This window comes from Panthera pardus, unplaced genomic scaffold (genome assembly GCF_024362965.1).
Source record: "Panthera pardus isolate Hobbes unplaced genomic scaffold, ASM2436296v1 HiC_scaffold_24, whole genome shotgun sequence".
Classification (NCBI taxonomy): Eukaryota; Metazoa; Chordata; class Mammalia; order Carnivora; family Felidae; genus Panthera; species Panthera pardus.
Window position 1 is genome coordinate 4,646,867 of NW_026526810.1, and position 21,600 is coordinate 4,668,466.

At 43.6% G+C, this 21,600-nt stretch overlaps 1 protein-coding gene across 5 annotated transcripts in view; it reads left to right on the top strand.

Annotated features, from left to right (window-relative positions):
- Nucleotides 1-21,291, top strand: part of CHD2 (chromodomain helicase DNA binding protein 2) — a 122,718-nt gene extending 101,427 nt beyond the window's left edge. For 4 of the 5 annotated variants that reach the window (XM_019460161.2, XM_019460163.2, XM_019460160.2 and 1 more), the window contains 5 exons: nt 1,692-1,870; nt 3,803-3,902; nt 6,156-6,369; nt 12,964-13,210; nt 17,734-21,291. In XM_019460161.2, coding sequence (XP_019315706.1) covers nt 1,692-1,870; nt 3,803-3,902; nt 6,156-6,369; nt 12,964-13,210; nt 17,734-18,067 — 1,074 coding nt within the window. In that variant the 3' untranslated portion in view covers nt 18,068-21,291. Of the gene's footprint in view, nt 1-1,691; nt 1,871-3,802; nt 3,903-6,155; nt 6,370-6,488; nt 6,778-12,963; nt 13,211-17,733 lie in introns of those variants that run through there. The other variant, XR_002083010.2, reaches the window with a different exon arrangement.
- Nucleotides 21,292-21,600: the final 309 nt, after the last annotated feature.

A 21,600-nucleotide genomic window follows, 5' to 3' on the forward strand; every position in this document is an offset into this window, starting at 1 on the left:
TTTCTTGAATTATTTTGTGGTAATTTCTTCCTAATTCTTGGTTTTAACTTTATGGGACTTTCTGTTTTGGATATTGAACTCTTGGGATGGTTCCCAATATTACTACCTTTTTTATTTTCCATTTCTGCTTTTTAGATTCTACTTTCTAGGAGATGCCCTTCACTTTATCTCACATTATGTCTTTTCTACTTCTTTTTTTCTTTTTTTTTTTGAGAGAGAGCACAAGTGGGGGAGAGAGGCAGAGGAAGGGAGAGAAAGAATCTTAAGCAGGCTCCACACCCTGCACGGCTTAATGCGGGGCTCAATCCCATGATCATAAGATCTTGACCTGAGCCGAAATCAAGAGTTGGATACTTAACCGACTGAGCCACCCGGGCATGCCTCACATTATTTCTTTCAGGCTTTTTACTTCTCTTGTCATGTTTTATTTCCCAGATCTCCCCCCCACCCCCACCCCTTCATGGTTCTCTTGAATGTTTTTATATTTCTGTTGAATTTGTTTTCCATCATTCATGTTAGATATTTTTTCAAATGGCTTGGTTATCATTGTCTGCACACATATTTAGGAGTAGGGGCCTAGCCATCTGACGTGGGTGGAGCCTGATCAAGTTTGAGTGCTCACCATGGGTGATGTGGTAGGGCTGCTGCCTTGGGAGGCTTCCAGTGTGTAGTTCCTCCTCTTAGATGGTCAGATTTTGTGGAGAAGAATCCTCCCATCTCCTGAGTGGAGGGCGAAGGCCTGGCTGTCTTCATTCTGGAGTCTGGGAGGCAGAAGGCCAGGTGATGGCTCATCTAGTGTGCATATGTCCATATGCTCCTGTTTCAGTGCGGCAGCCTTGTCTCTTGGCTGTGCCCACGTAGCCCAGTTCAGAGACCTTTCCTTCATACTCTCCAGAGAATAACTTCCACATCTTTTGCTGGGCAGAGTTGGAGATTTGGGCGTCTCTTGTGACTCTGGGTATCAGTTACTTCTAAGCATTGTTGAAAAGACCCAATCCTTAGTTTTCACCCTCTCCTACTTGCAGAGGTGTCTAGAGAGACTCTGGGGGGAATTTTGTAGTATAAACCAGGTTGGTTCGCCTGTTAGGTCTGTTGAGTGATTTCCCTTGCTGCCAATATTTTGTGGCTCTTGTTTTCTCTCTCATTTTCCCTTGTCTTTATGGGCTTATCTCTTTTTAAGACCCTCCCTTTACTGTTGTGTTAGTGGAGTTGGGCAGGAGGAGAAAATCATTCTGGTGTTTAGCCCACCATCTTTATCTGGAAGCTACCCACGTAGTTCCTTATAAGCCTGAAGGACTTGTAAATATTTTATCCTGCAGTTTTAGATAGTTTAGATGGTGGTGAGAAGTTTCTAGGTTAGGTCTGTGATTTCGCTTCTCATCGGATCTTCATAATGGACTTAAGAGGCATTATCATGCCCCTGTTGCAGGTGAGGAAACAGAAGCATTTTGAGCTATAATAAAGGAAAGGTGTAGAGGTCTTCACTCTAAGAGATGCTGTTGGGACCTGCACCTCAGGTTTTCCTGACTTAATACTTACACTTGTTCCCCTGACTCTAACCCATTCCTCCTCTAGGGTAACATGGCGTGAGAGTGGGCCGGGTTTTCTCTGGGAATTTAGGGCACAGGAACCCAAGACAAGGTGTCTTTGCTGCAAGTGTTTTATATCTCTACTCTGTTGGCCTGTTCCAGTGCAAAGAGAGGATGAGGCCCGTGAAAAAGGCACTGAAACAGCTGGACAAACCCGACAAGGGGCTCAATGTGCAGGAACAGCTGGAGCATACCCGAAATTGCCTGCTGAAAATCGGAGACCGGATAGCCGAGTGCCTTAAAGCCTACTCAGACCAGGAGCACATCAAACTGTGGAGGAGGTGAGTGGCCTTGGTCTCAGAATGCCTTGTTTGATTTGACAGTGTATGGGCGGGGGGGAGGGGCGGGGGCGGAATCTGTTCTTGTTTTATAAAGGGTGACATAACCACCTAATGAAAATCTTTCCCCCAATAAAAATCATCTATTGGCAACATACCTGCAGGCTTCAATTTCATTTTCCTGCAGTAGGTCATTCCACTGAGACCAGTCTTTGAAATAGGTAGGATGATGTCATTATTTTACAAGAGAACAGCAGGAGTACCGAATTTGCTGGCCTATTCTCAGAACAAGGACTTGGTCTGTAAGCCTGGAAGGGATAAAAATCATCTGGTCTCACTACTTCACCCACCTCAGGTTGCTAGTCAGATATAAAAACTATTTGATCAGTTCTTTACTAACACACGAGGTGAAGCAAAGGTTAAAATCACCAGAACTGTGATTTCTCTATCCTGATAATTAGAAAGAACGCTAGTAGTCATTTGTATTAATACAGTTTAATACAGAACTTCAGTTTTTAAGGCATATCATGGCTCGTATATATTCATTTATGTATTCACTTAACGATATTTTACAAAAACAACTGGAGTGTCTTCCTCAAAAATCATTGTAACACTGAGTCTCTAAAATCCACAGTCTTTGAACTCCTATACTTCATGGTTAATATAATTATTTAGGTATAATATGCCCAATCTCAGTGGATTGGTTTTGAGTGAAAAATAGATTTAAGAAAACTTCGCCATGATGCTATCTGTAGCATGCTTCACAGCCATTAAAAAGATATTAAGCTTCAAATGTTACTTTTATTCCCCTTTATGCTGTTAACCAGCTTCTTCCTATACCTAGCTAGCCTCTGGGATGTATTTCTACCCAACTTAATCTCTGTTGGAAGATAACAAAAGGTCATCCTAGTACATAGTCTGTGAAGCTAGGATTCCTCCCGTGACCTGGGGCCTGTCTGTGTTTAATTGTGCCAGGTACTGTGGTCCTGGCTAACAGTAGTTCGTAAGAAGGTCTTTGTCCACTCAGAAGAGACGGCCCTTGATGAAGTGGTGATTGTGAGACCATGTGTGTGGTAGGTGTTCGAGAAGGAGGAAGGGCCTGCAAAGAGCAGTCGGAGGAAACTCTCTGAGAGGCAGGCGAGTGGGCATGGGCAGGGTGGACTTGCTCAGATGAGGAGAGTTTTCCGGCTTTGGCGAAGGCTTCAAAGTGAGACAGTGAGAAGGGGGGCTGGGAGGTTTTTAGGGTTTAAAGGCAGTTTGTTAAGACCACTGATGGCTTTGCACCTGATGCAGCAGGTTTACTACTTAGGGAACCCGTGGTTCCTGTGGGTGGCGTGACCTGGTGAAACTCTTCTCTTCAGTGTGTGGAGAGAGGGGAGACTCCTTTTCCAGCTCACTGCCAGTACCCCTGCCTCCTTGTTCTAGACACCTGTTTTGCCCAGCACTCTCCTGTTCACTGTAATGCCTTGCTGGGGTGGATGGGGTGGAATTACAGTGGAGGCGCCCCTTGGGAGCTTTCAGGAAGAAAGGATAGACTTTGTGGTGACAGCTGGGAGGAGAAGGGGCAGGAGCACGGAGATGCCCGAGTGTATGGAGGTCTCCACCTGGAAGATGGTAATGACGGGTTGGGTGGCAGAATCCAGGAAGTGCAGAACGTGGAGGAAGACTCCAGGGCTTTCCTGAGTGCCAGTGAAATAAGGGATTTTAGCTCGGAAACAGAGCCTTCATCTCCAGACTCCTCAGTCAAACTCTGTGGACACGGCATCTGAAGGAGTGTTAATGAAACACAGACCTGAAAGAATGTTTCTGTTATTTAATTTCTACACTTGGAGAGTATCCATTGCAGAATTCAGTAGCTTGCCATCCATAAAGAGAATAAAAAGTTATTTTAAAATTCTGTAATTTACTAGAACTATTATTATTTTTTTTTTTTAGGAACCTATGGATTTTTGTTTCCAAGTTTACAGAATTTGATGCTCGAAAATTGCATAAATTGTACAAGATGGCTCATAAGAAAAGATCTCAAGAAGAGGAGGTAAAATACAAATTTAATCCTAATTCGTACTAACAGATAATAGCCAGTTTTGCACAGAGCCAATTCCTTAGTTACTGTTTTTCCCTGGGGAGATGGTCACGGAATGATACTTTTGGTGCTAGAAGGGTCCCTCGTTCTCCGCCCTCCCCTCACAGACGGATGTTCAGGTCCACCACAGCCCTGCCTCCCTGTACTGTGTGCTCCTATGCCATATTAGCTCTGCGCTTTCTCAGCACACTGCACTGGTAGTGAAAGTGACAGACTCGGTGGCTGAAATAGCCAATCTGTTAGAACCAAAGAGTGTTAAAATTCTGACAAGGTGTTGTTACCTGCATTCTTTTTTTTAATTTTATTTTTGAGAGAGAGCAAGAGAGCGAGAGAGAGAGAGAGTGAGGGAGGGAGGGAGGGTAAGGGGCAGAAAGAGAAGTAGACACAGAGTCTGAAGCAGGCTCCAGGCTCTGAGCTGTCAGCATGGAGACTGACGCAGGGCTCGAACTCATGGACTGTGAGATTATGACCTGAGCCGAAGTCAGACGCTTAACCAACTGAGCCACCCAAGCGCCCCTACCCTGCGTTCTTATGCCCATAATCATTTATTCTCTCGTCTTGTGGTAGTTTATAAACGTGGCTCTTGATAAGTCATGTGGGCGGAAAATACTTGTTTTGTTCTTTTCTGGGTCACGTATACTTGGTGTTCCTTCCCGCGTTTGTATGTAACATCCCAGCTACTCACGTAAAGGAGCCAACATGAGAAGGTGCCCAGAAGTTCCTTCCCTTCTTTGGCATAGGGGGATGGGCACATAAATGCCTTAGCTGATTTTGAAGACATGCCCATTCACAGATCTGCTGACCTGCCACATCAGCCCTTTAGGGCCCCCAAATCAGCCATTTAGAGCCAGTCTCTGGACATTTAATACCTCCTCCACTAACCTGTCAGCTCCTCAAAGGCAGAGATATTATGCTTCTCATCCTCTGCTATATCCTCAGTGCCTGGAAAGGTACTGGGCACAGCGAAGGTGCTTAGAAGTATTTGTTGCATGAACTTAACATGCTTAGTAGTGTGTTGTACTGTAGAATAGTATGCTCAAGTAGCTTATAATTTAGAAGAATATGGTATGGTAGTAATATATAGAGATAATATACTAGTATCATCGAACGTTAATGTAAATTTTAAGCAGTATAAAAGTTTGCAAGGATAGTCAGGAAAAGCCTGAGGAGGGAATGAAATAGTGGGAAAGACCCTGTGGTGGGGAGTGAAAGTTACGATGAGGGTTTATAGCTGAACACACGATGGTAAAGGGGCCACGTTAGTCTAAGTATCAGCAATTAGCATATTGAACAAAAATAGTGGTCCTGCTGCTGGGGTGTGCACTATCACAGCCTTCTGGAGGCACAGTTCAGTCAGATTTGTCAAAAGACAAAAACAGTTCTTCTGAGAATTTAATGAGGTAATTAAGGATTTAAACATGTTTATTGTGGAAATGACTTGAATGCCCAACAATAAAAAATAGATTAACTAGATTATGATATATTCATGCTGGGGAATATTATTCGGCCATAATACAATAGTGTAAGTAAGTGTTTACATGAGAAAATTTTCATAATGTGTTAAGTGAAAGAAGAATACCAAATAATATTTTTGTTGTTAAAAAAAAAAAAAATAACACACACACATATAAACACAAGCTTAGAAAGATATGGACCAAATCGCAGACATTAATTTCTTTGGTAGTGAGATTTTAGGGCACTTTACATTATTTTTTGCTGTTGCTGTTCTTATTATATTTTCTAATATTTTTCTATTACATATTCTTGTGTGGTAAAGAAGTAAATAAACATTGAGATGTTTAGCTTGATGACTTTGGCGTAGGAACTGGTTCCCACTGGGCTAGTCAGAGGTTGTTTGCTCTAGTTAGTCTAGGAAAGTTGTGTTCCTACTTTTACATGGTCCAAGATGAGTCTCTGAGAAGGCTGACAGCCCGGGCATCTGTCCTGGGCGGGCCCTGTGCAGTGGCACCCAGCAGCCCATGCACACGGTCTTACAGTGACTTGCCAGGGGAGCGTGACTTTCTTGTCAGAGCAGCAGGGGGAGTTCAGGGAAACTTATGAACATGGTTTATAAGAATATAGTAGATGGCAGGTTGGAAGCCAGAAGAGGGGCAAGAGGGTAATACTTAGAGGTGGTGACCTCTGTACTATTCTTGGGAATTCAGCCTGGGGTCTTAAGATTCTTTGGTTTCCTTTTATTCTCAGGAGCAAAAGAAGAAAGATGATGTGATTGGTGGTAAGAAGCCATTTCGACCAGAGGCCTCAGGCTCCAGCCGGGACTCCCTGATATCTCAGTCCCACACCCCACACAACCTTCACCCTCAGAAGCCTCACTTGCCTGCCTCCCATGGCCCACAGATGCACGGACACCCAAGAGATAACTATAATCACCCCAACAAAAGACACTTTAGTAATGCAGGTAGGTCATTAAGTGGAGTTTTAAAAAGAGATGCCAAAAGAATCATTGTATTTTCCGAAAATAGCTAGACCTTTGTACTTTATTCTCCTTCAACACTTTACTGTCTTCTTTTGTCTTAGTGACACAGCACATGAAGTAAAGATCCAAAAGGCTCCAGCTCTAAGAAGAACATGGCCACCATCATAAACAAATGACAGACTGAGAGAAACAATTTACATTATATAGGACAGTCACATGGTTAAAACTGCTAATACTGAAAGAGCCTTGTAAATTGGTAACAAAAGAATAACCAAATAGAAAAATGGGCAAAGGTTAGGAGTTGGGAATTCATACAGAAGAGGAAATTCAAATGGCCAATATGACAAGATGGCCAGCATTGCTGTTAGGGAAGTGTAAATTAAAGCAATGGTAAGCTAACCATTTTTTTTTTTTTTTTCGGCCATTCAGATCAACAAAAGTTAAAAGGGTGAAATGCATACAAATTGCTAAGAGTGTGAATTGCTACAATCTTTCCAAGAATTAATCTCAAATATCTTAAATACATAAGCCCCTTTTCTGTATGTATGAGGATGCCATTCAGTCTTAGAATGGCAAAAAGTTGGAAATAACTTGAATATCCATTAATAGGAGAATCATTGGATAAATAGTAGGACATTTGTACTCTAAGTATTATCATCAATTATTAAAAAGAATGAGTTGACTTTATAGATCAGCAACAAAATCTGTATGTCTGTGTTTAAATTTATTGAGGTGACAATCATATAACATAAACTTTACCATTTTATTTTTTATTTCTTTTTAAATGTATTCATTTTTTTTCCTGTTTTTGACATTTAGTTTTAAAATTTATCTACTTGTTTATTTTTAAATTTACATCCAAGTTAGCATATAGTGCAATAATGATTTCAGGAGTAGATTCCAGTGATTCATCCCCTATTTATAACACCCAGTGCTCATCCCAACAAGTGTCTTCCTTAATGCCCCTTACCCATTTATCCCATCCCCCTACCTATAACCCCTCCAGCAACCCTCAATTTGTTCTCTATATTTAGGAATCTCTTATTTTGTCCCCCTCCCTGTTTTTATATTATTTTTGCTTCCCTTCCCTTACATTCATCTGTTTTGTATCTTAAGTTAAACTTTACCATTTTAAATACCCAATTCAATGGCATTTAGTACACTCAGTGTTGTGCAACCACCACTTCTATCTTAGTTGCAAAACATTTCCATCACCTCAAATGGAAATCCCACATCCAGGAGACAGTTTGTCCCCATTCCTTCTTCTCAGCCTCCGCAGTCCCCAGTCTGTATCCTGTCTATCTGGATTCATGTATTTTGGACATTGCATATTAATGGAATCATACTATGTGTGTCTGACTTCTGTTTTCAAGGTTTATGTTTTGTTTGTTTGTTTGTTTTTATAATATAACTTTATTTTTTACTTTTAAAAATTTACATCCAAATTAGTATATAGTGAAGCAACGATTTCAGGAGTAGATTCCTTAATGCCCCTTACCCATTTAGCCCACCCCCCCTTCCCACAACCCCTCCAGCAACCCTCAGTTTGTTCTCCATATTTATGAGTCTCTTTTGTCCCCCTCCCTGTTTCTATATTATTTTTGTTTCCCTTCCCTTATGTTCATCTGTTTTGTCTCTTAAAGTCCTCATATGAGTGAAGTCATATGATTTTTGTCTTTCTCTGACTAATTTCACTTAACATAATACCCTCCAGTTCCATCCACGTAGTTGCAAATGGCAAGATTTCATTCTTTTTGATTGCCGAGTAATACTCCATTGCATATATATACCACATTCATCCATCGATGGACATTTGAGCTCTTTCCATACTTTGGTTATTATGGATAGTGCTGCTATAAACATGGGGGTGCATGTGTCCCTTTGAAACAGCATACCTGTATCCCTTGGATAAATGCCTAGCAGTGCAATTGCTGGGTCGTAGGGTAGTTCTGTTTTTAGTTTTTTGAGAAACCTCCATACTGTTTTCCAGAGTGGCTGCACCAGCTTGCATTCCCACCAACAATGCAAAAGAGATCCTCTTTCTCCACATCCTCACCAACATCTGTGGTTGCCTGAGTTGTTAATGTGAGCCATTCTGACAGGTGTAAGGTGGTATCTCATTGTGGTTTGGATTTGTATTTTCCTGATGATGAGTGATGTGGAGCATTTTTTCATGTGTTGGTTGGCCATCTGGATGTCTTCTTTGGAGAAGTGTCTATTCATGTCTTTGCCCATTTCCTCACTGGATTATTTGTTTTTTTGGCTGTTTTGTATGTTGTTTTTTTTAAATAGTTCATTATTCTTAATGTATGTTTTTAGTTTATTCTCAAGTTAGTTAACACACAGTGTGGTCTTGTCTTCAGGAATAGATTTCTGTGATTCATCTCTTACATATGACACCCAGTGCTCATTCTAACAAGTGCCCTCCTCAATGCCCATCACCCATTTTCCCCATGCCCCCCAACCCCCTACCCCATCAACCCTCAGTTTGTTCTCTGTATTTATATGGTTTGCTTCCCTCTCTGTTCTTATTTCTCTTTCCCTTTCCCTTTCCCTTTCCCTTTCCCTTTCCCTTTCCCTTTCCCTTTCCCTATGGTCATCTGTTAAGTTTCTCAAATTCCATATATGAGTGATATCATATGATATGTATCTTTCTCTGACTGACTTATTTTGCTTAGCATAAAACCCTCCAGTTCCATCCATGTTGTTGCAGATGGCAAGATTTCATTCTTTTTCATCATCGAGTAGTATTCCATTGTGAATGTATGTACCACATCTTCTTTATCCACTCATCAGTCAATGGACATTTGCGCTCTTTCCATAATTGGACTATTGTTGAAAGCGCTGCTATAAACATTGGGGTACATGTGCCCCTTCAAATGACACCTGTATCCTTTGGATAAATTCCTAGTAGTGCAATTGCTGGGTCATAGAGTAGTTCTATTTTTAAGCTTTTGAGGAACCTCCACACTTTTCCAGGGTGGCTGCACCAGTTTGCATTCCCACCAACAGTGCAAGAGGATTCCCCTTACTCCACATCCTCGCCAACATGTGTTGTTTCTTGAGTTGTTAATTTTAGCCATTGTGACAGGCGTGAGGTGGTATCTCAATGTGGTTTTGTAGGTCTGTCTGTGTTGTAATGGGTATCAGTACCTCACTCCTTCCTGTGGCTGAATAACATCGCATTGTGTGGGTACACACCACAGTCTGTTATCCATTCATCTGTTGGGGTTGTTTCTACTTTTTGGCTATTGTGAATAGTACTGCTGTGAAAATCTGTGTGTAAGTTACTTTTGAGTACCTATTTTCAGTTCTTTTGGGTATATACCTAGTAGTGGAATTGCTGGGTTATGTGGTAATTCTAATTTAATTTTTTGAGGAACCATCAAACGTTTTCTGTAGTGTATGTTTGAATGTTGTTTTGAATGCTTATTCAGAACAATACTGTGTTTGAATTAGTATCGAGAAAGTTGTGAAAACACACACTATATATAGCATACATAGAAGTCCTAGTATAGGATTTTGCAAAGAATCAAATATTCCATAATAATCTTAATGAAGTGTACATTTCTTTCTAAACTTCAGTTTTAGGATTTCCATTTGATTTCTTTTGAAAAATACATTTCATTCTTCTGGTAAAATTCTCAGGCTTTTAGAAAACTTGATTTTCTTCATCTTTTCCTCTGTTTTTGAGCATACGAATTAAGTTATTTAAAAATCTTTGCTAAGTCCAGTATCTCAATTCTTGTGAATCATTTTCTGTTGTGTGTTTTATTTTTCTTGGTTTTCATCCATATATTTCTGTCTTTGGCATGCCTAGTTATTTTTGATTAAGTGGGGGAACCTATGTTTTAAAAATTGTGGAAGCTCCAGGAGCACCTGGGTGGCTCAGTCAGTCAAGCATCCAATTCTTGATCTCGGTTCAGGTCTGATCTCAGCGTCGTAAGTTCAAGCCCCATGCCAGGCTCCATGCAGGGTGTGGAGCCTACTTGAAAAAAAAATGAAGCTTCAGATGGTGTTGCTTTCCTAGAGAGGATTCATTCTTTCCTCCCCAAGGGCACATGGAGTGTAAGGCGATCATTCTGGTCTAGTCGTCTGGGCTCCCCTGTTCCTGGGGCTTAGCTCTTGAGAGTGCTCAGCAGAGGGCCTGGAGCATTTTCTGCCCCTCATCTTCTGCAGGCCCTAGACTCGAATCTTGGTTTTCTCAGCACCATGAGACTACCTGGACTGCTCTGCTCTTCTGAGGCTTAGGTCTTCAGCCTTCTGCTCCCTGCAGATTCAGCACTTACCTTAAGGGAAGACTGGATGTGTGTTTGAGCCCTTCAAGTCTGCCATGTCCCTCTAGCCTAGAAAGACCACCGAAGGCTCAGCTTGTGCTGGTAAAAGCTCAGATATTCAGCCCCTTGCCTGTGCTCAGAATCACAGGCCTCCCCAATGACTACAGCGGTCACCTTACCTCTCTAAGGTTTTCTGCTCTTCAGTCTTAATGCCTTCTAGTCTAGTCCTGAATGCCCTGTCTACTCTTTGATGTCCTCAAACAGGTAATTTTTGTTTATCTGGCCTTTCTTACTGTCCTTGGCGGAGCGTAATTCTGCTGTAAGCTACCCTGAATTGCCTGGAAGCACAAGTGCCAGGTCTTCTAATGTTACAAATCTAAGTAGTTCTGAGTTAATTGATCCCCATTTGATTCAGGGGGACAAAAGGTAATTACTCTACAAGAGTAATTCCTCTCGAGAGGAAGAGAGAGGGAGAGAGGGAGAGCGAGCGAGATATATCCATGTTCGTAGATCTGATTGTATTCTCTGTATTGACTTTTTCCTGGGATCAGACTGGTTTTGTGTTATTCGTGTGATGTCACTGATTTTGTATTCTGATCCTTTGAAAGAACTCTTCTTATATCACTGTAGTCTTTTATTTAAGTCTTGGATTCTTCACCCATCTCCTAAATAGCTCAGTACTTCCTAACAGCGACCTACCTCATGATGGGTTCAAGAAGAAAGAAAAGCACTGTTCAGTTCCTCTGGAAATAAATGAGTTGGCTTGATTTGTAAGCCTCTCCATGATACCGCAGACACTGACACCCCATTTGAAATACTACTTTCCATTTGAAGCCATCGCCAAGTGATTGGTTTTCATGTTGTGAAGGTGTCTCTTTTTGTTGTTGTCTGTTAAGTTATTAGGTTGAATAGTTAAAGTTTTTTTACTTCTTGGTCGTCTGGCCTGATCCACAACCAGAGCAGCAGGGAATTTAAGCCACTGGCTGAGTGTGTTATCAGTTCCTAAGCTGTCAGGTTCCTTCATTATTCTTTGGCTCTATAGAAAAGTATTTAGAAGACCGGCAGCATGAGTAGAGGGGTATCTACTTGGTGGCTTATTTTTGGTGTTAATATAGTTGTAGATAGAAGACGAATTTCCCATGAGGCCACGTAGTTCTTCTGGGTAAGCCTGTGTCCCAGTTTCCTAAGGCGCCACAAACTGGGAAATGTATTTTTACACACTTTTGGAGGCCAGAAGTCTGCACTGAGTGTCGGTCGGGTTGTCTCTCTCTGGGGGATGTGGGGGAGGATCTGGTCCCTGCCTCTCTCCTGGCTTGTAGTGGCCACCAGCAGCCCTTGTTGCTGCTTGACTTCTGGTTGCATTCTTCCCGTCTCTGCCTCCATCTCTAGTGTCTCCTTGTCTCAGACCTCCCTCTGCCTTTCTCTTAGAAGAATATCTGTCATTGGGTTTAGGGCCCAACCTACATCTAAGATGATCTCATCTCAGAATCCTTAATTACATATATAAAGACCCAGTTTCCCGGTAAAGTCACTTACAGATTCTGAGTGGACATACATTTTGGGGGTCACACTTAAACCCACTATAGCCTCCATTCCTGGACTTTTATGTGTTTACTGCCTTTCTGATTAAAATAAGTGTGATTCTTCTGAAGGAAAAGGGAGGCTATAGAAGCTGAAACAGATATCAGTTTGGCCCTACCTTTGAGAGTTAGTGTATTGATCCAAATCCAACGTTAGAGGATTCACTTTTTATAGGAGGAGGTTTATCTCCTTGATGTGGGCTGGGAAAGAGTAGTAGTAGAATCAGTATGAATATTTTCAGAGACCAGGAAATATTTTCAGAGACCAGGCACTGGCTGACCATGTTATCTGTAGCAGTGGGTAAATAAAGTTGAGATGTGTAAACAGAAGATACCAGTTTATGGCTATGAAACTCAGCAGTTCTGTTTTCTGAATTAATGTTTAGGTTTTTTTTTGTTTTTTGTTTCTGGGTTTTTTTTGAGTGAAATCTCGTTTTAAGGGTCTGCCCCAGATTGGAGGGTAAAGAGGCAAGGAAAAGAAAAAGCAGTAATTTTTATGATTTCATAAGGAGAAAAGCAGTGAGTTTTCTTTTGCCTTCAAAGTTGAGGGAGAGAAGGTTGGGACTCATTACTGGTATGTTTACCAGCAGCAAAAAGGCTAGGAAGGAGGAAATTTAATGTCTATTTATATAACGTGTCAGCCTTTGAGTTTAAACTTCAGTGGGTGTGAAATTCAGCCATTTTTTGAAGTCACGAAACTGTTCTTTCTTTTCTTGCAGATCGAGGAGACTGGCAGAGGGAAAGAAAGTTCAACTATGGTGGTGGCAACAGCAATCCTCCGTGGGGTAGTGACCGGCACCACCAGTATGAGCAGCACTGGTACAAGGACCACCATTATGGGGACCGGCGACACATGGACGCCCACCGCTCTGGGAGCTACAGACCCAACAATCTGTCCAGAAAAAGACCTTATGACCAGTACAGTAGCGACCGAGACCACAGGGGACACAGAGATTATTATGACAGGTAGGCAGAAGGTCCCGAGACACCAGGCCGACCTCTGCCAGGAGTCTCACTGGTTAAGGGGAAGAGATAAGTGACATACACATTAATGTACTTATTAAATGTTCACTGAACATCTCATCCTGTGCCAGTCATGGTCCCTAGTCTGAACCAATGTTTTTGCCATCAGGACATCCTCAGGGTGTTGGGGAGGAATTACGGTGTAGACAGCTGATATGGTGTGCTAAGTGGATGATTGAAAGTAGAGGTTTTGAGTTTTTCCTGAGGACTGAGGCAGAGAGGAAGTTGCTGATTGTTGATTTGAGCCTTGAAGAGTCTGCTAAACAGAAAGGGGAATGGGTATCACAGGCCCAGGCCAAGGGTGAGCATCCAAAGAGGGAAGTCCAGAAGATGGACACATTGGATAGTATGAAGGCCTTGAATGCCAGATTATAGGTCTTAAGTTGTGTTCTCTGGGTCATAGGGAGCCATTTGCAGTTTTATCCTTCTACTTGTACAGGAAAAGAGTTTTGTGTCTTCTTCTGTGGAAATGTAGGAAAGTGGTAGCTTTGAAACATTAGAGCCCACGACCAAAATTATTGAGCTTGATGTGAGGCTCTCAGATACACTGGGTAGCAGGGATCCTGAGATGGGTCCCAGCCTGTGGACCTTGCCTGGCACCAGTCCACAGTTTAGGGGTGAAAGACTTGTGAAGTTTTACCCTGTCTACAGCTATACACTACCATTAATGAGCCAAGATTGTAACTTGGGAGAGTTACCAAGTATATAGGAAGGGCTAAAGTTTTCTGTATTCTTCCTAGAATAGGACTTGACTATATTTTAACCTCACAGCAACTTTGGCTTTTCTTAGGCTAACGACATGCTTTGCTTGGACTTGAATTTAAATTTGGAAAATTTCCTATTCAGCATCTCCCTTTTTGGAGGATCTGGTAACACATTATATAGCCACGTAGCAGCTGTCTCCTTTAGAGGAGGTTTCAACTGAACCCCTTTGCCCCCACCCTTCTGTCTCATCTTGTGTGGCTCCAGTGGGCATTTGCCCTGCATTTCTTTGTGTAGATCTGTATTTCTATTCAGCATCACTCTTTTTCTGCCCAAAGGACTTTTATTTTAGTATGGGTCCGCTGGGGATAAATTCTTCCAGCATTTGTATGTCTGAGAGAGTCTTTAGTTTGCCTTCATTTGTGAAAGATACTTTGCTGGGTATAAATTCCCAGGTTAACACTTTCCGTACTTTAAAGATGTTCCTCTTCTGTCTGCTTGCTCTGTTTCTGATGGAAAATCTGTCGTCTTTATAAAACATGTCTTTTTTTCCTTCATTACTGGTTTTTAGCCATTTGGTTGTAGTGCTGCATCCTGCTGTATTTTTCCTCATGTTTGTTTTGTTTGGGAAGTGTTGAACTTGGATCTGTGGGTTTGTCTTTCCTATCAAATTAGGAAGATTTTTTTTTTTTTCAACCATTATTTCATCAGTGTTTTCCTGTCCTACCTCCCTCATCTCCTGTGGAGATCCCACTTAAACCTGTATTAAGCTGTTTGCATTGATTGCTGTCACAGCTCACTAATGCTCTGCTTATTTTTTTTTAATTTTGTTTTCTTTCTGTCTCAGTCGGATAGTTTCTGTTGGCTGTGTCTACAAGTTCACTAAGATTTTCTTTTTCAATGTCTAACCTGCCTTGAACCCCATACAATATATTTTGCATTTCATACATTATAGTTGTATTTCTAGAAGTTGTATTTGAGCTTTTTTTTTTTTTTTAACTTAAATCTTTCTAACCTTTTGAAATCTGGAATATAGTTTAAAAATAGTTTTTAGGGCACCTGGGCGACTTGGTTGCGTGTCCGACTCTTGATTCAGCTCAGGTCATGATCCCCAGGTCGTGGGATCAATCCCCTTGTCGGGCTCCATGCTCTGTGTAGAGCCTGCTTAAGATTAAGATTCTCTCTAGGGGTGCCTGGGTGGGTCAGTTGGTTGAGCATCTGACTTTGGCTCAGGTCATGATCTTGCAGTTCGTGGGTTCCAGCGCTGTGTCAGGGGCTCTGTGCTGATAGCTCGGAGCCTGGAGCCTGCTTCGGATTCTGTGTTTCCCTCTCTCTCTGCCCATCTGCTGCTCACTCTCTGTCTCTCAAAAATAAATAAACATTAAAAAAATTAAAAAAACAAACTTCTTTCTCTTTCTGCTCCTCTCCCACCACTCTCTCTAAAACAAATAAATAAAATGAAATAAAAGTAAAAGCAGCAGCTCTCAAAGATGATAGTTCTCCTTTTAAATATAAAAAAAATAGTTTTTATATCATTGTTGTCTGATTCTACCATTTGGATTGGTTGTAGCTGATTAACTTATCTCCTCATTATGGTCCTTCCTCTTTTTTCCATGCCTAGTAATTTTTGATTAGATGCCTCACTGAGTGCTGGATATTTTGTATTCCTATAAATATTCTGGAACTCTGTTCTGAGAAATAGGTTATCTAGAGGCAGTTTGATTCTTTCAGCTCTTGCTGTTAAGATTTGTCAGAATGAGAATAATGCTCTGGCAGTCTAATTGTTCCCCCTCACTAGGGTAAGAACACTTTGTTGTACTCCACTGATGTCCCTTGAAGCTTGAGGCTTTTTGGTGTGGCTGGTGAGAACAGGGCCCTTGTACCTCTAATCTTCTGGGTGGTTCTTTTCCTGGCCTTGGATAGTTTCTTCACATATACACACTTTATAGTGCTCAATTGAATACCCAAGGGGAACCCTTTACAGGTCTTTGAACTTCTTTCTGGGTGCAGAATTCTCTTTTGCATTCCATCCTGTGAGCTCCAGCTGCCTTGGTTCTGCCCCCTGCCTCTCAACTGAGGACGTCTCCCCTTCCCTGTGCTGAGGCCTGGAAACTGTCTCAGGGCAATGAGTGGGGTTGTTATAAGCCTCATCTCACTAGTTTTCCATCCCTCAGGGAATCGCTGGTCTTTGTTAATGGACATCTGGTATCTTTAAAACCATTTTTTGTCCCTTTCTGCTTGTTCCAGGTAGGAGGGTGAGTCTAGTTCCCCGTATTCCACCTTGACTGGAAGTTGAAGTCACCAGCTCTCTCTCTGTTGTTTAATGAGGGGAAATTCACATAAACTGAATTAACTGTTTTAAAGCAAACAATTCAGTGACCTTTAATACATCCACAATGTTGTGCAACCACCGCTGGTGTTAAGTTCCAGACGCTTTCATTGTCCTGAAGAAAACCCCATGGCCCTTAACAGTCACTGCATTCTATCTCTGCAGCTCCAGATAATCACCAATCTGTATTTTGTTTTTATGGATTTACTTGTCTTGGATATTTTGTATAAATGAAATCAAGCAAGATGTGGCCTTTTGTGACTGGCTTCTTTGGACACTTAGCATAATGCTTGAGTCTCATCCACACTGTAGCTTGCATTGTAGTACTTCTTTTTGTGGCTGAGTAATATTCCATTGTATATATATGCCACAGTTTGTTCATCCATTCATTGATGGACATTTGAATTGTTTCCACCTTTGGCCATTGTACATAGTGCTGCTATGAACATGAGCGCAAAATTATTTGTTGGAATATCTGTTTTCAGTTCTTTTGGGTCTATACCTAAGAGGTAATTGTTAGTTGTATGGGAATTCTACATTTGGCTTCTTAGAAACCACCTGTTTTCCACAGTGGCTGAAACATTTTACATTCCTACTAGCATTGTATGAGAGTTGCAATTTTCCCACATCTTTGCCAACACTTACTTTCTGTGTGTGTGTGTGTGTGTGTGTGTGTGTGTGTGTGTGTGTGTGTGTTCAACATGACCATCCTAGTGGGTGTGAATCCGGTAAGTAGCTCCTTGTGGTTTGATTTGCATTTCCCTGATGATCAGTATTCTTTAAAGATGTTGAGCGTCTTTTCATGTGCTTAGTGGCCATTTGTAGATCTTTGGAGAAATGTTTGTTTCAGTCCTTTCCCCATTTTTGAGTTGGGTTGTTTGTCTTTTTGTTGTTGACTTGTACCAATTTTCTTTTAATAAGATAACAAGCAGTTTACTGTGGTGCTAAGTAAAAATTTTACTATTCTTTACATGGAGTCAATTTATTAAATACTTTAACTCTGCATTTATTGTTGAATGTTTGGGTTGATTGTGGCTTTTGCTGTTACTAATAACTTCTCGAATAATTTCTGTGGCTCTTTTTCCCCTCAGGCCAGGTCAAAGAATATGAAAATGTTTGTAGGTCTGGCCAGTTTTCCTGAAGGGAGTGCATCTTTACAGAACCTCCAGTGATTCAAGGGTGTCCTTGTTTCATTGCAGACTTGAGGTGTATGTCATTTTGTAGGGTAGGATTGGCCAATAAGTGTAAAATAGCCCTTTGTTATTACTTTTGGTTTTTTTTGTTTGTTTGTTTTTGATTCCTAGTAATGTGAACATTTGTGAACTCTGAGTCCTTTGGAAGGGTCCTTGGGTATGAGCGTGTGAGGGTGAGCCAGGTGGGCGAGGAGGAGGGGGTGGGCTTGAGCTGTCAGCTAAGCCTTGTGTCTCTGTTTCAGGCACCATCATGACTCCAAGCGGAGGAGAGCCGATGAATTTCGGCCTCAAAATTACCACCAGCAGGATTTCCGACGAATGTCTGATCACCGCCCCCCTGTGGGCTACCATGGCCAGGGACCCTCGGACCATTACCGCTCTTTCCACACAGACAAACTGGGGGAGTATAAACAACCCCTGCCCCCCCTGCACCCCGCCGTCTCAGACCCTCGCTCGCCCCCTTCTCAGAAATCCCCCCACGATTCCAAGTCACCCCTGGATCACAGGTCTCCTTTGGAGAGATCACTAGAACAGAAAAACAACCCAGATTATAACTGGAATGTTCGGAAAACATAAAGGACAGCTGGGAATGAAGGGGAGAGCAAGAGTCATTAAGCACCTGGATATTTTTGGTCTGATCCAGTAGGAGCCAGTTATCTAGACCAGTGAGTGGAGTTTCTGGACATGCTGCTGCTGTCAGCTCGCCGGTGGAAGGAGCACCTCAAGGAGCGGGGGGCCTTTCACTTGGTCCAGCTTGGGTTTGGGTCGCCACTCCTGCACTTTGACACCCCCTCCCATTCCAGCCTGGTCCTGGCCTCCCACTGCGAGGAGTGCTAGGAGGAAGACGTGACTTTTGCGTCCCAGCTTCGTGGGCTGTGTTTCCCCAGTGAAGGAAGAAGGGATCTCAGAGTCACGAGGATTTTGTTGCTGGGTCCGTGTGCTCTGGGCCCATGTGCAGTGGGCTGGGAAGGAGCGTGTATGTGAAGGTTGACGGGACCTGCTGGGCCACGCGTGATCTGCTTCACTGTGATGTGACGGATGCTGCTGACGGGGCGGGGCGTGGGTGTCGCCTCATAAGACTTGAAGGGGAGCAGGTACACTCCTCACATGTGTTCTTGGGAGAACCATACACTTGGGCCTCCTTGTGATGCCTTTGGTGCAGGGGCTGGTGGGGAGCAGCTTCCACAGTGGCCCCTTCCCTACAACACTAACCTTTCCCACACTATCTGGACATTTCAGAGGTTCAGTCTCCTGAGCGGGTCTCCTTTGCCCTGGTCCAGGGGAGAGTCAGGCCCATCTGGCTGACTTGTGCGTACTGTGAGTTTTCGGCAGTGTTGGAGCTGGCGTGGGTCTTCCTTGGCTGGGAGTGGGGGGAGAGGGGTGAGAGAGGGGCTAGAGGGGCGGTGTGGCCAGGGACCCGGAATCCCCGGTGGGGTTCTGATTCCTGGGATGAGCAGTCTGAGGGCAGGGCCTGGAGAGGAGGGGAAGCTTGCTGCAAGCACGCGCCCAGGCAGGGGTGTGGGTGGCAGGCATGCTTCCCGGGGGAGGTGGGGGGGGGGGGGCTTCAGTGTTGCGCCAGGTCAGCGTTTGCAGCCACGCTCGTTACTTCAGTTCCCTTCGCACAGCTTGAAGAAGTAGACTTGCACAGAACGTGCAACTCCTGACGCCACAGGGCGGGTGGACAGATGAAGTCTGGGTCCCTGTTGGGAACAGGCTCCCACTCCCAGTCGGAGATCGTTAGACTTGAACTCCATTGGTTTTAGAATGAGATCAAATAAGGCGTACACCTAAGGTAAAGTTTTTCCAAAATAGGAAGCCTCCAAGGACAGGGGACTGAGCTGCAGACAGTAAGAGTCCTACTCGGGTTGAACAGAGTCAGAAGTGGGAAGGCGAGTCAGTTGTACCAATTAATCATGCTCCTTTCACCTTACATTTTACGGATACTGGGCCTTCCATTTTATTCCCTTTAAATATAGCTTGCCAGTATTGTTTGACTGTCCAAAGGCCTTTCTAGGTGGAATAACTGACTTGAACCTACACTGTGCCTATATGCGTCCAGGCTCAGAGCTGGTGACCACCTTTCCATTGGGTGTGCACAGGGTTAAACTCCCTGAACTGACCTGTGAGGACTTCATAAAACTGTTATCGCTTACTTGCTGGTAACCTGGGCAGCACCATTTTTGCCTTTACTGAGAAATTCCCAAGTCAGCTCGCCCTGGGGAAGCAGATGTGGCTTTGGTGGGTCATCGCTCGTGGGGCTGGCCGGGCGTGAGTTCCACATGAGAGTCTGGGTCCTCACAGCTTATGTTGGGAGCTTAGTAGGTCTGTCCCTTCCTTATTTATCTCCTCTCGGGACTGGGATTGTTCACCGTGGGCTCGTATCCGGTGAACATGCCCTGGACCACGGCCCAAAGAATGCCCGGGAGCCTCTGGCCACAGCCACTCCACTGGGCACATGCTGTGACTGCTTGGGAGAGAAGAGGGTGTCTGCTGTGGCCTCCACCAACTTAACTTCTTGCTGACACTACCCTGTGTCTTTCTTGCCCAGGCCAAAGAGGAGGGCTAGGTTGGCTTGTCCCTTCCTGTGGTGGGAGGAAGGGAGGGAGGGATGAGCCCCAGGATGTCTTCCCCTGTGGGAGGGAAGTCAGGCTGTGTCCCCTGGGAAGCCAGGAAAGTCACTGGAGGCCCTGTGTTTCAATACTCATCAGGGTTTTTTTTCCTCTGAAGTTGATAGGAGATGTTATTCCCAAAGATGTCTCATCATGAAGAAAAAGGAACTTCCTTTTGTTTACATTCAGGACTTACTGTGCCATATGATGTAGCAAAAGGCAATATTAGCCAGATCAGTGTTAAATTGATTATAAAATTACAGTATCCCCATAAAAGCATCTATTTTAGGTGTTGAGGTATGTTTAAAGAGTCAGGAAAAAGGAGGCATTTCCTCACTGACCTAAATCAGTATGAATATTGTATGCTTTTATCAAAAACAGATTTGCACAGATAGGAATTCTCTCCCTTGTGGATAGGATAAAGTACCCCAGGAACCTGTGAGGGCGATATCACAGAGCCTAGCTTTGAAAGATTCAGTAATTGGGTGGAGACTGCAGGGGTTGAGGAAGAGGGGAGTTGGCATCACCTGAAGTCTGAGTGTGGAACAAGGGTTAGCATGGTATCCCACAGCCCTGGGAAGGGGTGCGGTGAGAGCCCCAGGCATCACTGTGGTCTTTCAGAGATGCTGGAGAGAAGCCGCCAGGCCCTCTGCAGAGCCCCATCTTACGGCCCCTGGTCCCCCTCTCTCCTAGTCCTTGCGTTGGCCCTTTCACGGGAAGCCAGAACACTTCTCGCATCGTGCTGCAGGCACTCTAGCCTGATGGCTGAGAGCTATATCAGGATGTGTGGTGCACACGCGATTCGGTTACGAATTCACATGGGGACACTGGAATCCTACAGACCAAAATCCACTCGTCAGCAGGAATGGTGGCCCGGGGCCCAGCACTGGTGGTCTTCCGGGCTCGTCTGAGGGCCACAGTGTCAGGCGGAGAGAGCCAGGCCAAGGGTCCAGGCTGCTTTAGTCCATCTGACCCCACTCGTTTGGGGATAGATGGTTTTTCTTTATTGTAAAATTGTGGACTTTTCAAACCTGTTGACTAAACAGTAATTAATTTATATTTGTGAAAAATGCCACTGTCCTAGTGATTTCTGATGTAAATAATGTTGTTTATATAGTATGTATTAAATTTTCCTACATTGTACAACTGCTGTACTTTTGATTCTTGTATATTAAACAGTGTTACTAAGGATTTTTAGAATTGGGCGGACACGTTGCATCGCGTTGCATCGGCGTGAAACGTGACCAGATACGCGTCCAGCTCTCTTCCCCTGGCTGCCGGGTCATTTGGCCTGTTCGACAGCTTGTGAAATGGAGCCTTTTGAAGTTGCAGTGTTCTTCCTACCAGCACCAGCGTGTTGCTGGGTCTAGGACCCTCACAGGTTCCGGAGGTTTTCCCTGCGTGGCCACTGCCAAGGGTAGTGGTCCCTGGCTGGGCAGCTCCCCGCATCTGACGGGATTACCCGGACCAGTGACAGTCCCTGGTGGAGCAGAGCGGCCC